Below are 16,466 nucleotides of genomic sequence, written 5' to 3'. Positions count from 1 at the left end.
ACATATGTTGGTTAAATAATTTTATAGTGGATTCTTTGAAGTTTCTGACTGTGTTTAGACGACTGATTTCCAAACAGGAATGTTGTAAGAATGTATGTTTCCTGTAAACACAAAAAAGGAAGGCTTATGTTGCTTTACATTATAACTTTTTCTTATAATAAATATATATGTATATGTAATTAATACCATATTTATCTTTTACGGTTTTAAGTTGCATACCCTGAAATGAGTCACATCCATTGGATAAAACCTGTGCAGTTTTAATACTTTTTATTAATACATTTGTGTGTCAAACTCAATGATGAACACATATGTTTATCTGTAAGATGGGATAGAAAACCTTACATATTTGCCTTTATTTTAAACATTAATGATATATAAATGAGGTAACACTTTAGAATAGGGGAACACACATCCACTATTACCTAGAACAAACTCCTTATTTGCTGCTTATTAATAGTTAGTAAGGTAGTTGTTAAGTTTAGGTATGGGGTAGGATTAAGGGATCTAAAATATGATCATGCAGAATAAGTCATTTATAAGTTAGTGTTAGTGATAGTTAGTGATTGTTAGTGAAGTGACATACGGCCAAGTATGGTGACCCATACTTGGAATTTGTGCTCTGCATTTAACCCATCCAACGTGCACACACACAGCAGTGAACACACACACACCGTGAACACACACCCGGAGCAGTGGGCAGCCATTTATGCTGTGGCGCCCGGGGAGCAGTTGGGGGTTCGGTGCCTTGCTCAAGGGCACCTCAGTCGTGGTATTGAGGGTGGAGAGAGCGCTGTACATTCACTCCCCCCACCTACAATCCCTGCCGGCCCGAGACTCAAACCCGCAACCTTTGGATTACGAGTCCGACTCTAACCATTAGGCCACGACTTCCCTAATAAACAGCTAATAGGCATGCTAATAAGCAACTAGTTAATAGTGAGAATCAGTCCTTAAAGTGTTACCATAAATGATTATATAAATAAACATAAAATTTTATTTATCCCATTTCAAATTGAAATGATCAGATCCGTTTCTGAGCTACTTTTCTGCATTAATCACTGGAGACAATTAGCTGATGAATTGGTGTTGTTTTACTCTGCCTGTCATGTTTGATTTCAAGCCAAATCTCAAGAAACGTTCCTGCTTCTCATCTCCCCACTCCTGGATTTATGAGCCTGGAGCCGTTGTGCCGCCCCAAACCAATGTCAAGGTTAAAGACTCGAGAGGAAAATGACAATATTTGCAGATCAAGCATTCAGGTTGTTGACAAGGGAAAGGACAGGAAGAGCTCAAAGTCACCCGGTCCACCACGTAAGATCATTACTGTACGTTTACTTACAGCAGACAAAGGCCGAAATGTAAATATGCCATATACGTTTCCCCGTCAGCCCAGTGATTAATTGACGATCGGCCCCATAACAAGGATCAAACATTTTGCCTCATTATCCAATTTGGTTAATGTATCATTTCCTTCCTCTGCTTTTGTTATGTTGAAGGATGTGGCTATGAGTTGAATGGGAGAAATGGGGTTTGATGCAAATCAAAGACAAATCACACCTATACAAACTCCAGCAGCTGGACCCACACGTACCTAAATGTGTGAGCATTTGCTTATGAGGGCCAACTGCGTGCTTACATTTAGAGTCAAATTGGCATTCAGGCATAGTCAAACCAGGCATAGTCAAATGGGGTCCTAAGAGCGTGTGTAGCAAATTGGACCTTTATCTCACCACCTGATGTTTCTTAGATTGACCGCACCCGGGAAACACGCTGCCGGTGTTTGCATGCTCCACAAGGGGAGCGACGGGAGGGGGCTTCCGTTTCGCCAGACAAAAGCCCTGAATGTTGGTCCCACTCTGTCAGACACTTTCGTTCGACACAACGCCTCTCTGTTGCCGTTTCACCTGACAAATTAGGTTTGTGACATGTGACACATCGTGATGCTGGTGAAATAGAGATTGTTTGTCATCCGATGAGATGTGTGATAGTAATTAGCCGTCGGTCAGAGGTTTTGGAGTGGCGGTCATGGCGTGGGCAAATTCGCTCGCTAATCGCCTCATCTCTGTTCGCAGAAACGATAATATTTACACCCCAACTAAATCAGCCGAGGACATCTCTGTTGACTGCTCGGGCATGTTTTCACAATACAACGACAGAAGTTCACATGCAGCTGTCACGCTACTCTGTCCACCCTGTCCACACACGTGTGTTCAATATCAATACATGCTAGAACTGATACTGAGAAATCTGTTTCATTCTTACCCTTCCCCTCCTGGGATGTATCAACCCTCTTAAACGCATACATGGATGTTACCTGATCTGAAGCTTTGGTTATTAGTAGTTCACCCAAAAATTAAAACCCTGTCATTTACTTTCCCTAATGACGCTTTTTTTGTGTGGAACACACAAGAACCTTTCTCACTAAGCTTTCCAAGAACAGACAAAACAATATTCTTGAAACAATAAATTGACTTGTGATACTTTTTGTAATGGCAATTTAATGCCTTTTTATTATCAGAAATAATATAAAAACATTCAATATTTAGAAAATATCTTGCATTAAGGTTTTATAATTAATTAATCCATTAGGTATCTGAACACTGAACAACTATTTTTACAGCATTAATTAATCTACACTACCAAAAGTTTGGACTCAGTGAGATATTTTTAATATTTTTATAATTGAAAGAAGTATCTCCTGTTCACCAAAGCTGGATTTATTGGAGCAATTATCACAATTTAAAATAACTGTTTTCTGTTTTAATATACTGTATGTACTTAGAGAACAATTTATTATTTATTAACATTTAATACTACTTTATTTGAAATATTGAATCTTTTTTTGTATTCTAAATGTCTTTACTATCACATTTGATCAATTTAATGCATCCTTACTAAAAAAGTATTAATTTCTTTCAAACATATCAGCAGCAACAACAAAAAATCTTACTGACCCCAAATTGTTGACAAAATAGTGTAGATTAATGTTAACTGATAAATTAACTGTCTGCTCACTGGTTTATACGTTTATGTATATTTATACTTTACATTTCTAGATAAACTACTTTCAATTAACAAAATGGTATAATCCTCATTCTTAACTTTAATTCTTAAAATGTACATTCAAAGAATTAAATCGTCTTTTGATTTCTTTGATTGCAAGTCTTTAGCTAATACAGCTTTAAAAAAGAGGCCAAATGAGCTGATGATCTCAAGCATCAATATTTATTGTCTAAATATTTATCAATATTTATCCTACTAACCAATTGTATCACCCCACAATAAATCCAATGACAGATCCTTTGTTTTTGACACATTACTACAATACCGAAACTACACACACAATTCTAGGTAAATGTTAGCTCTTTACCATACTGCTGAGTTTTTGTATGAGAGAATGAGGAGTGAGAAGAAAAGCTCAGGTGTTTCCCTTGCTCAGGCTTGTCCTGACTTTCAGATTGACAGAAAGCATAACAGAGTCAGGTTTCAGCTTCAGAAAAAGTACATGTGCTCTCCAAACAATGTCTGCCTCTCAAAGTGCACATGTCTGCGTTTAGGGGTGGCGAGAACGTGCTGAAGCATTGATCAGACTGGAATCTCAAAATGCGGACACTTATTTTGGTTGCCGTTTGCTTAAGCAGGCTATGAATGTCCATGAGATCCTGTATGATATTTAAAATCAAAGAAAATATTGGACTGTCACAAAAAAAAAAAAAAACCTTTCTGTTAAGATACAGCATGGTAGCCCAACACGTTTGGATCATTTACAGTTTGAGATACAATTTGTGCCGTTACAACGTTAAACTCATATCACGACAGTTATGCAAGTAGCCTTGATATAAGTTTATGGTGAAATCAAGATTAATTCAAACACATTTCAGCTTTCTAAGTATATTCAAATGAGAAAAGATATTAGCGATACTGCTGTTGGAAGACAAAGACATGTGTTAATTTGCTTATCATACATATACCTGTCAAGGGTTACCGTCTATGTCTGTTTGCACTTCTGACTCTATTATTTGATAAGTATCCCTTAAAGCTGTTTTCTCTGATGCAATACTGTGACAGTTCTTAAGAACTCATTATTAATTATATAGCAGAAGCTGAAGAGTCTCACCCGTTTTGACACTAATGCCAAGGTATGATTTGGCTGTCTTAATCTTTTTAGACATTGAAAACTTAAAAATGTAGTTCCTTTGGTTGAGGGCTTTTGTATTTCATTTATATGTGCTTGTTTGTGTGTTTAGACCAGTTTAACCTGTTCTGGTTTGGAAACTGTACCCTGGAAACAGTAGTGCATTACAACAGAAGTTGAGCTCAATGCATGGTATGGGGGTGGATTTCCATAGTATTCACACATCAAAGTAGGATTCAGCATTATTATGTGAAGCACCATGAGTCAAGATGTTGCAAATATTTGTCACATCTTCTGTGTAACAGACTTAAGACACTTGGTCATTTACTTAAACCAGTTTGGCACATTGCACCAATTAGGATTAAATTCAATCAAGATTCTCCTAATAATTCAGCTGCACCAAACTATATATGTGACCCTGGCATTTTTTGGTGATTTACTGTTTTCTACATAAAATCATACTTCATAAGGTAAAGAACATTCTGTGAAAATGTAACGTTGCTATCTTTAATATTGACTAAGATTGATATCATAGAGAAATTAATGGTTGAAATCAAACTTTGATGCTTATTTCATAATTAGGTTTTGAGACTTTAGCCTGGATTTCACAGAGAGGGTCACATATATTAGAGATGCACAAAGAGTTTTGTGCTTTCTTACTTCTTAGAAAGATAGTTTCCAATTGAAGTTCTAGTGCAAAATAAACATGAATGAACATCAGAAGGTATTAAAAGATATAGTATCGCTCACCAAAATGTGCCAAAATGTTTCTTGTAATCACTCAGTATTTCCATTGCAGAAAGACGGCAATAAAACAGCTTGTGAACAATAATTCACTTAATATTGCATTTACCTCAGGAAAGTTATCCAATGTTCACAGTTCATTAGTTATCTATAAATAATAAGGGTTTCCTGTATTGTTTACAGCGCTGGTTAGAAGAGATTTTTTTTCCTTAAGAAAATCAAACTATCAGTATCACTATTGGTAGATATCATTCTGAATAATTGGTATTGACAGAGAAATTCAGTATTGGGGCATCTGTAATGATCATGATGTAATGATGCTGCTTGATCAGTTTTTGCCGACAGTGATAGTGAAAGTATGCTTAATCTTCAGAAAATATGTCCTCGAGCTCATATAAAATTTTATTTAGCTTTGTTTTATTTTCTGTTCCTTTTATATAAGGTGAGTAGTATTTGCAAACCTGCTACCAAAATGTCTAAATGTGTTTTAACCCTGATTTTGTTTTTTATTTATGAATATATTTATTTATTTACTTCAACAAGCATGTTATTAAGCTTGATGAATGCAGTCAACACAACAATATTAGTAAAAATTGAGAAAATGCAATCAGATTATTGTTAGGGTTTTCTTGGGTGTCACAGTTTCAAGAGGTTTTTGCAATGATGCTAAAATCAATTGTTAAGAGGGTTAGCACATTAATAGCCACAGTTCATATTGGAGCAAATCGCCCATAGAGCCTAGCTTGATGTTTATCATGTTCAACTGTTATTCTTTATTGAATCAAATTATCTATGAGATGCAAACAAATCTTTGGTTTCATTACTGCACACCATAATTGACCAAATAGACATTTAAATGTTGTTTGTCCATTTATCATGTGTCTCAAACCCAATGAGTGATGTCTTTTCCTCAACAGAGTGTACGGCTTCTACAAAGGAATCCTTCCCCCTATTTTGGCCGAGACGCCAAAGAGAGCAGTGAAGGTAACAGGAACCACATTTGACTCTGAGCTTAAACTCATCACTTAAAACCATACACACTCTGATCTTTGCAACCTGGCCTTCCGAGTGTAAACATACACACAGACCACATACGTATGTCCCCAACATACCGGCTCTAGCCAGGAGGATCAAAAACACTCATCCCCTCTCTATGTTTGTCGTCATGCCACATGTGTTTGCTGTTGAGAACTCCCAATATTGACCTACATGGTCAAAGATTGCTACCGGCAATCTACTATATGTTGCTACTATACACTCTTGAGTTTAGATGAGCACTCGCTGTGGCTTTAGGCCGTTGGTTATGGGCCTCCAAATGGGTGTCTGAAAGGAGAGTGAGCACATTAATGTCTCACTTTGCCAATCTAAAAACATCTGGAAGGGGTTTCATTCCATTATTGGAAAGCTTTGGATTGGTAGACTTGACATGCTTAATAGTTTGCCATAAAGGATTTGTTCACCTGAATTCACATGAAAATTCTGTAATCATGTAATCATTCGCATGTCATTCAACTCATTTGACTTTCTTTCCTGATAGAAACAAAAACAGAGAATTTTGAATAATATACTAGTCACTTTCATCCAGTGAATGGGGCCTGGAGTTTCAAAAGTATCATAAAATGAATCCATGCTTTACTCATGTGACTTCAAGTCTTCTCAGGCCATGCTCTCTTAAAAATAAATGTTTCAAAAGGACGTTTTCACAGTGGTGCCATAGAAGAACTATGTTTTGGTTCTCCAAAGAACTTACTACTTAGTGTAAAGAACATTTTAACAATCTAAAGAAACTTTTTCCAATGTAAAGAACGTAATGGAAAGGTTGGTAACACTTTAAAGCCTTTATTAAAGGCAATAATGCATTATAATTATTTATAATGTGTGCTGTGATGCATGATATCTTATCGTAAATAATTATAACTTTATATAAATATGATAATAATTCTATTTATTTTTAAGTGTACTATAGTTTTGTGTCGAACAGACCAAAATTTAAGCTGTCATTCTCTGAAAATGAAGAGAAACGGCCGCAACTGGATCTTTGACTCAGTGATTATTCACAGAATTTGTGAACAAATCATGCAAAATAAACTAGATTAACCTGTTCGGGGGGGCGGGGGGAACCTGACTGAAAAGCACTATTTGTTCAGAAATCAGGCATCATTGCTACTCTGTTTTACTCTAATTAACTTGCCAATACTGTCAGAAAAAAAATGTCAAAACAGCTCATCACTGGAGCAATACCCTTAAAGGGATATTTTTTTAAATCTGTTTTAGCCTTAAAAAGTGTATATTAGTTCCTTAGAGTAGTAATACGTTTTCTTATGTTAAAACAAATCTTTACAATTTTTTGAAAGTGAAGAAAAAGAGCTAGTGTATGTTAGAGTTTCTCTTAATAACAATTTAAATTCTGGTCTGTTCATCACACAAAACTATTGTATAACTTAGGAAGACTTGGAATATAGTGCACAAGATTTATGGCATATTTTGGATTATGGTGTATTATGAAGTATTTTGGAGCTTGATGCCCCCAGTCCTCACTCACTTTATGTTGAAAAGAGTAGCTAGGATATTTTTCAGAATTCCTTTTGTTTAGCATGAATAAATCATACGGATTTGTAATGACATGAGGTTGGGTAAACAATGACAGAATTTTCTATTCATTTAACATTGGTCCATGATGCTCCAAATCTGTTGATTTAAACCTATTAAACAGGCTTGGCTTATTCTACAGGGCCTGGGCTCCATCAGTCTTACTGGATGTTTTATTATCTAATATCTGTCAAGCTGAGCAAATCTTTACTGATATTATGAATTATACATCGTCCTACTAGTCACCTATGTGTTTTCGTATTTGCTCAGCGTCATGTTGACAGCTTGAGTGTTCTCATTCACTACAGTTGAGCTGTGTTTGCTTAGGGTGTGAGCATTCATCTTGTCTGCGTGCATGTATGTGAATGCATGTTGTGTCTGAAAACACTTCCTGACAGGTTGTCCTGATCTTCTTTGCAGTTTTTTACCTTTGAGCAGTACAAGAAGCTGTTGAGCTTTACTCCTTTATCATACGCCATGGTAAGTCATCTGATACAAGCGAGATATATGCACACACACGGTCATTGATACTATGCATACAATCACATTCACAGTCAAGCGAAGCACTCTCCTCATTACATGGCGTGCTGGCAGCGGGAACCAAGTGTAATCGAGATGAATGCTGCTCAGCGAGGCATGTGAAAGATAGCCCATTACTTTGACAGCAGTCTGTCAATGTGGCAGCAGTCTTGATGGCTGAGCCCGGCGGCGGCTCTCGAATCCATGGCTTCATCGAACAGCCAAGAAGAGGCAAAACATTCACCTGCCTTATCAATCACACCTGTCTCCGCCCACTCTAGCTAGAGATGTCAATCCACACAGAGCCCACGGGCGCTGGAAATATTGATGTATGGAGTGTGTGAGTGAGATCGTTTGCAAGGCAGTAAGTGAATTCAACAGAGCGATTGAGTTGTGGCTCCGCCCCAGAGCTGAAACCTCTCAGAATGATTGATGCAGTAATATGACAAATAAAAAATGAAAGAGCGAATGGATGGCTCTGTAAACACGGTCAAGGAGATGTCCAGTTTTCAGACAGAAGGTGAGTAATGAGGCTCTCACACTGTCTTGCAGTGTATGCACAAGAATGTATACATGGCTACGCATACACACACACAAAAAGACTAAATGTGCGAGTGTAATCATCACACACACAATTTCGTATTAATTGAGGGTGTGGGTGTGGACTATCCCCAGCTCACCTTATGCAAACACACTCAAAGATCTCCTTTGTCACTCTTCAAGTAGGCCTGAAGCCTGCAGACATACAGGTCAAGTGCTTGAATGGAGAGCCACTAATCATAAGAATAAAACCTTACCACATATTTTATTAGTCTGTTTAGCGGGGTTAATCTTACCCAAAATTACTGACAGAAATGTTTGTTGATTAATGTCTTTTTTTATTGTTGATAAAGAGATAAAGATGCATTCACTGTAAAAAGTGATGTTGACTTAACTTAGAAGAAATTGAGGAAACCCGTTGCCTTAAAATTATTAAGTAATTAATAATTAAAAAAATATTGAAAGTGAATTGTCAAGTTCACTTAACTTTTTTTTTTATTATTATTTACTTAATTTTAAGGCAACGGGTTTCCTCAATTTTTTCTAAGTTAAGTCAACTTATCACTTTTTGCAGTGACCAATTCACTGACAATGAGAAGAAAAAATTATTTAGTTATATATAAAATGTAAAATATATAATAAAATGTGTGTGTGTGTGTGTGTAATTAATATCAGCAATAATAACAATATCAGCAATTTTAATTTCAAACAAATGTTCTTCTTTTGAGCTTTCTATTCATCAAAGAATCCTCTATCAAAGTTTCCATAAAAATATTAAGCAGCAATGTTTTTATAATAATAAGGTATGATATTCATAATAAGATTATGATCAAAGGAATAAATTACATTTTAAAATGTATTAAAATAAAAAAATCTGTTTAAAATAGAAATAATATTCACAATATTGTTTTTTTTTTTTGCATTATTTTTTCAAAAAAACAAAACAAACTTTGTTATATTCAACCCCTAAAGCACTGAAAATGTTTGATACATATTTAAACTGAACATTTTACGTAATGTGTGCCTGATACAGTCGGACATTGTAATCAGTGTAAAATGCATAACAAATTATTATGGCATGGCAAAGCATTAACTATGACTAAAAACTATTACTGAAAAAAGCTATGCTATCATGAACACTGCTGTTAATTTGCTGAACTAGGGCCAATGCTTCTCTTTTCAGCTATTATGAAAATATGAGAGCTTTTTCTGTCTTTTTTTGAGCTGTTATTGCAACATATGAAGTAATTTATCTTTGTCCCAGTCATTTTGTCTGAGCCAGTTCATTCATCTTTGATTCCTGTCTGCGTTTCCTTTCTAAGCTCTGAGAATGATTGACGGTGGCAGTTTCATTCATTCATTTGTGGGTTAAAGTCAAGCTCTGCGTGTGGACAAACACGTTTCTAAAAGGTTAAGTGTCACAGTAGCATTGTTCCTTTGAGTTATGGGATTTATGTGACATACCTTAAGTGTTGACTGGTCATCTAAAAAATAGAGTCTGTTCTGAATTAATCACAAAGCGACTTTTTTTATATAGTCTTTGTGTCTTTCTCGTTTGTCATGTGGCGTCATGTTCTCTTGTAATGTAATTCTGCCTGCTTCAATGTGCTAGGCTCTCTCTGTGGCTGGCCTGGGATCAGGGTTAACCGAGGCTCTGGTTGTAAATCCATTTGAAGTAGTGAAAGTGAGCCTACAGGCCAACAGGGATTCATTCAAAGTGGTAAGAGACTACAGCTGTTAATTGTCGTCTTGCTATTGTTTTTGCCTTTGTCACAAATGTCTTAGTCATTCGTTTTGAGGGCCCTAATGTTGTTGCCCTCTGTTTTTCTCCATGCAGCAACCGTCTACATTTGCACAGGCCAGAACGATTATAAACACAGACGGCTTCGGTCTCCGTGGACTTAATAAGGGCCTGACCTCCACCCTAGGACGGCATGGCATTTTCAACATGATCTACTTTGGCTTCTACTTCAACGTTAAAGATGCCATACCTGCCAGTCAGGTAAACAAAGAGTCCGATTTTGGGATAGTTCACCCAAAAATGAAAGTCCATTCATTTACTCACCCTCATGTCATTCTAAACCTGTGTGGCGGTGTTTGTTCTGTGCATCTCAAAAGATCTTTTGAAGAATATTTTGATCGTTTTTGTCCATACACTGAAAGTCAATGAGGTCCAAAACAGCTGACTTTAACTGTCTGGACAAAAAACAACGAGAGATATATTTTTTTAAATACCTTCAAAAGAAAATGCCATCTGCAAACAAATGATACTAGAGCTTTTCTCACAACAAAAGATTTTTGACTTTTATGCGACTGACATTTGCATACTTTGTTCCATACAATGTAATTAGCTTTTTACATGTAAAAGATAAATGCTGATCTGTATGAATCATATCTTACTATTAGAAGAAATAGATGGATGGAAATAAGGGAAATTAGGTTTTCCTTAAATATTTATTGGAAACATGCTGTACTCACATTCATACAACATTCAAAAGTCCTGTTTGGATACAGATTGCCCTGTACATATAAATACAACATAATCTTATCTGAAGATATTTAGAATTTCACTGTATTCCAAAGATTAAAAGTCATGTGACCAATAGAAGATCAATACATCATGGCATGTTCTCGTAGCTGAATTAACCCTCCTGCTGTATTCAGTTCAACTGATTGAAAATTGGTTAAACTACTTATTTCTTCTTGAATTTTTTTAATTTTTTCTGTTAGGGTCACCTCTTAATTTTTTTATTTTTTTTACATAGGGTTAAATGATCTATACTGAAAATAAATGAGACCGTCTAAACAGAAATGTTGATTTTTTTATTTTTTTTATGAATTGTATGTTTTCTTGTAAATGTATAAGAAAAACATTTTCCTTTATATTACATGCATATATTTAGTTATGATACATAAAGGTCCACATTTATCTTTCACATGTATTTACATCACATGAATAAACCACTTTCAAAGGTCAAAAACTACAGTGATTTGACAATGTTGTTCATCCCCGAACGTTTTAATTTGAGATGCAAGCCTAAAAGTAATGCGAAAGCCAGAGTTTTTTTAAATACTTATTTACAGGCTGATGACTGAACATGTCGCCTAGAAAATTAAAGGAGGGATCAGTCATGCACATCAGGAGCGAGAGAGAGAGAGAGAGAGAAGGAGGAGGAGGAGGAGGAGAGGAGCTGCTAAGATAAACCTCACTAATACCTTCCCTGTTTGCTCTCCATCACATCCTCAAAGGTTCAGATTACACATCCGGCAGGGCTCAACTCCCAAACAAAAGTTAATTTTGTTTAATGGAAACGTTACCATACGCCTGCTCCACATGTATAAACTGGAGCATTAGATTTACTCAAATGAACTAATTGGAAGCAGACTGAGGTATTTGTTGAGGGGGGGGGGGGGGGGGTGTTACAGTTGAAATCCTACTGAAGATTAGTATTCCCCCTTCATCTAGTGCTAAGATCGTCATTGCCTGAGAAGCCAGAAACCTCCAGCACTCAATCATGCAAAAGGGCAGAGCTCACCATCCCTAATTTGACTATTGCAAAAAAATCTCTTGGCTTTTTAGGTGGAGCATCTACTTCCTTCAGTATTTTCAAAGAAACCAGTCATTCACTTGGGATTAGGATCGAAATCAGTGATCCTTCTCCAGGGGTATCAAATCCTGCGTAGACTTCGAGATTTAAGGAGCGTTCGCTATGAAACCAACGACTCTTTTCTGAGAACAGCGGTAAAGCGTGCTGCAAATCTAATGGCGTTGACGGGAGTTTTTCATGTGGAAACTATACATAAGGCGGAGCGCTGTTGTTACACATCGACACTCCTCCCCTACAATGCGATGTTCAGGTTTAGCTGTCGATGTTGCATGTCGCTGCTGGGCTGCTGTCATTTGTAAAAAATATCCTGGCCAATTAGATGTCAGAGCTGCACTGGTTCAGGCTTCTTTTTGTACAGTAATACACCAGTGTCGAGTCGCAGCCCAATTACCCAAATTGTCCCCATATGCCTCCCAGTCTGCCTGCATGAACTCTGTTTATAAATCCTCTCCCAAAGTTTGCCCTTGGTCACGTGACCCACTTCAGCCAATAATAAAGCCTCGCTTTTCTCATGAAACTAATCTGTGCCCCGCTGCCATAAAATGATCTGAGGTTTTATTCCAGCTTTGCCATTACATCCTTGACTCCATGCCCCCTTTCTTTCACTTCTTTCTTTAGTCCTCCTTTGCTCGATTACTCGCTCACATTTTTTCCATCTGCATTTTCATATCTCTCCTCCTTATTAGCTTCTTTATCTGCTTACATTACATCTTTGTATGCGTTAATTTGCATTTATCAACTAGTGTTATCTCAGAATTTTGAATAATATGGCCCTGACTACAAAACTGTCATCAAACAGCAGCTATTGTTTTATCATTAAAGGAGTAGTCCAGTTAAGCTTAATCTGCAGCACTTATTTGAGCAATTTATTTAGACATGTCCGTTTTTTTAATAAAAGAAGACAATTAAGGTACAGTGAGGCACTTACAATGAAAGTGAATAGGGACAATTTGTGAAGTTAACTCATTCTTTCAATTATGTATTGACAAGACATAAATTATTTTAACAAAATATTTTAGTGTGAATAAAATCACTTATTAACCTGTATAAATATATATATGTGCATACATACATTTATTTATTTATTTTAATGAGGGACAGGTCAAAATCATTTTCGCGTTAATCAACATCAGCCCACAAATCCTGGCTTTACTTGTAGAATATTTCTTTAACTTTACGTCTAAAAGTTCACTTTTAGACTTGCAGACCACTGTATTTTACTAATTTAATTTCACAATTTTATTTTATCTTTACAGAATATCCCTTTAACATCTTCATCAGACATTAAAGTAAAGAATTGTTTGTGCCCTTCAAATACAGGAAATGTGTGTTGATCATCATTAATCCTCTTTTAAGCAAGCTCCAAATAGTTCCCATGCTATAGCAAAGCTCTCGCTCTCTTTACCTTGAATTGATCTCTCTTGTCTGTATTGTATACCAGGACCCTCGACTGGAATTCATGAGGAAGTTTGCTATCGGTTTGGTGTCAGGAACGGTCTCATCCTGTGTGAACATTCCTTTCGATGTCGCTAAAAGCCGTATCCAGGGTCCTCAGCCTGTTCCAGGGGAGATCAAGTACCGCAGCTGCTTTCAGACCATGGCTCTTGTGTACCGTGAGGAGGGGTAAGGCCATAACCCAACAACTACAGGTGTCAAAATTACACCCGACAAGAGGCATTAAACCAACCAGAACTGCCATGAGGTTCACCTACTAGGAAAACTATACAACATTTTATGTTTATCCTCTGCCCACAGGGAACAAGAGGGCAAGTTTTGACAACCAGCATATTTAAGCACCCTCTAAATCTCAGTGTAATTATGTTTTCCTTTTGTCCGGAGCTGTATGCTGGAATTATAAAAATGAGCACTTTGTGCCACTTCTTTTGTTTAGATCTATTTGAATTACATAAACTTTACCTAACATTTTTACTGGGTACTTGATCGGGATCTATAAACTGGATGGTTTTGTTTTGCCATGTGCATATCACATCCTAAAACTTAGAACACTAATAATGGGTGAATGATATAAGGCTGATAATTTTTATCAATTTTTATAATTTTTATAAAAAAAATAATTTTTTTCTATTAATAAAGTCTATTAATAAAGTATACAAAAAGGAATTCATACACAATGACTTAAATGCACATCTTCTGTGATTAGCATTTTTTTTATTTCTAATTTAAATTTATTTATTTTTTATTTGTTGTTGTTGTTGTTTTGCCATAAAGAAAACCATATGAGGGGGCTACAATTATGTAAATTTTTTGGCATGATCTTTTGTTATTTCTTTAAAAAAAATAAGCCTGCTTCACTGCTTATAAATATGTGAAAAGTACTGACATTGTTTTATAATAGATAAATATTTGCGCATATTATGACAAATAAGATTAAAACCTAATGCTCAAAAATGGCATTTAAAGGAAGATCTTATGCAGCAAGCGTGAAATCAGCTGGCATGTTAATACAACTTGTGTACATTCATTGTGTAAACACTATGTCGATTCTGACGTGGGCTGTTGTTTCTTAGTGGGGACTGTAATAGTGCCCATAGCGTCTTTCTGTCTCTCTCTCTCTCTCCCTCCATCTGAATTGACAGGCCTCATGGAAAGCTGTGAGAGAGAATCAGTAGTTTTATGGCCTTTCAGGGCCTTGATTGGCCCTGTTCACTCTGTACAAAGGGAACGGCAACTCGTTTGTTATTAGAGGCAAAGAATTGAGGCCTGATCTTGGGCAAGGCAGGGTGTGTGTGAGTGAGTTAAAGAGAGAGAGACACTGAAGCTGTTTTAGTTTTAGGGGTGCTGAGAGGGTACCCCATCCTGTCCAGCCCTCTAACACGACACAGTCCTGGCTAATTAGTGGTCCCTATGGGAGACGTCGTTAAGCAGGTCCTAACGAGGCGCGCGGCGCTCAGCGGGTCAGTCTAATCAGACAGCGGGGCAGAGAGGAAGTGGCTCAAGCCTTATTAACACCAGCACAAGCAGAGGACAGAGGCTGGGACAGGGAGACCGCCAGGCCCACTGCCAGAAATCAGCTTGAACACATTAGAGCAGGTACGCAACTAAACCAGTTATTAGTGCCCTATACCTGTTCCAGCATCACAGACAGACCGAGCCTGAGAGAGAGAGAGATAGATCAGACCTTAAAGGGATAGATCAGTCAAAAAAAAAAAGAACAAAGAAAAAGAAAATTCTGTTATTTACTCACCCTTGTTTCGTTCGGAACCTGTAGTGAAACACAAAAGAAGTTTAAAACATGTTAGTGCTGCTCTTTTCCAAACAAAGAATTTAATGTTCAAGCTCCAAAAAGGACATAAATGCATCATAAAGGTATTAATAAGTCATCCATATGATATGACTACTCTACATTCCAAGTCCTCTGAAGCCACATGATAGATTTGTATGAGAAAGCACCCTCATATTGTTCCAAACCAAACAACCCACCCTTATATCGTTCCAAACCCATCACCTTCAAAGCAAAAATTGAGATATTTTTAGTGAAACCTGAGATTTCTGTCCTTCTATTAAAAGTCCATTTCACCAAAACTTTGAAACTTCAGAAAGTATTAAAAAACAATATATATGAACATCAAATACGGTAAACAGAAGCTCGAACAAGCTTACTTGAGGAATGGGAACTTGTTTGAGCTTCCACAATCAGACCAGTGAAGTTCGTTCTCGTGCGTCCAGCAAGTATATTTATCGAGATTTATGTATGCGTGTTGGTCAGTGTGAATAAAAGCCTAAATTTAAGCATATTCAAACATGCCTTGAGAGAACCAATTGCATTTGGTGTTGTTGACATTTGAATAGCAATTTACATTTTAGTCCATTACTCATACAAATCAAATGGCTTCAGAAGACCTTGAATATAGTGCACAAGTAGAATAGACTACTTTATGACACTCTAGTATGCATTCTTTATGGAACATTAACATTTTTTGTATTCCAGAGAAGAATGAAATTCAAATCGTTAAATTATAATAATTGTAACTGAGGCCTAGGTGTGTTAATTTTTATATTTTTTTCCTGCAGATATCTTGCCTTATACAAAGGACTGATTCCCAAGATAATGAGGCTTGGACCAGGTAACACAAATAAAGAATAAAGTAGATAGTTTTCCTATTTTAAAGGGATAGTTCACCTAAAAATGAAAATTCTGTCATCATTTACCCACTTTCATTTCTTCTGTGGAACAAGAAAAGATATTTTGAGAAATATTTTGTTTATTAGAGATATTTAGTTTTTTGTCCGTACACTAAAAGACAATGGTAACTGTTTTGGTTCTTCCTCAAAATATCTTATTTTGTGAGAAAGTCATACAGGTTTGG

At 36.5% G+C, this 16,466-nt stretch overlaps 1 protein-coding gene across 2 annotated transcripts in view; it reads left to right on the top strand.

Annotated features, from left to right (window-relative positions):
- Window positions 1-16,466, top strand: part of LOC306850610 (mitochondrial 2-oxodicarboxylate carrier-like) — a 99,710-nt gene that overhangs the window by 82,285 nt on the left and 959 nt on the right. For both annotated transcript variants that reach the window (XM_079386324.1, XM_079386325.1), the window contains 6 exons: window positions 5,800-5,866; window positions 7,892-7,951; window positions 10,143-10,250; window positions 10,368-10,532; window positions 13,580-13,761; window positions 16,171-16,223. In XM_079386324.1, coding sequence (XP_079242450.1) covers window positions 5,800-5,866; window positions 7,892-7,951; window positions 10,143-10,250; window positions 10,368-10,532; window positions 13,580-13,761; window positions 16,171-16,223 — 635 coding nt within the window. The remainder of the gene's footprint in view (window positions 1-5,799; window positions 5,867-7,891; window positions 7,952-10,142; window positions 10,251-10,367; window positions 10,533-13,579; window positions 13,762-16,170; window positions 16,224-16,466) is intronic.

Source organism: Barbus barbus, assembly GCF_936440315.1.
Source record: "Barbus barbus genome assembly, chromosome: 30".
Classification (NCBI taxonomy): domain Eukaryota; kingdom Metazoa; phylum Chordata; class Actinopteri; order Cypriniformes; family Cyprinidae; genus Barbus; species Barbus barbus.
This window is presented reverse-complemented; position numbering and strand designations above follow the sequence as displayed.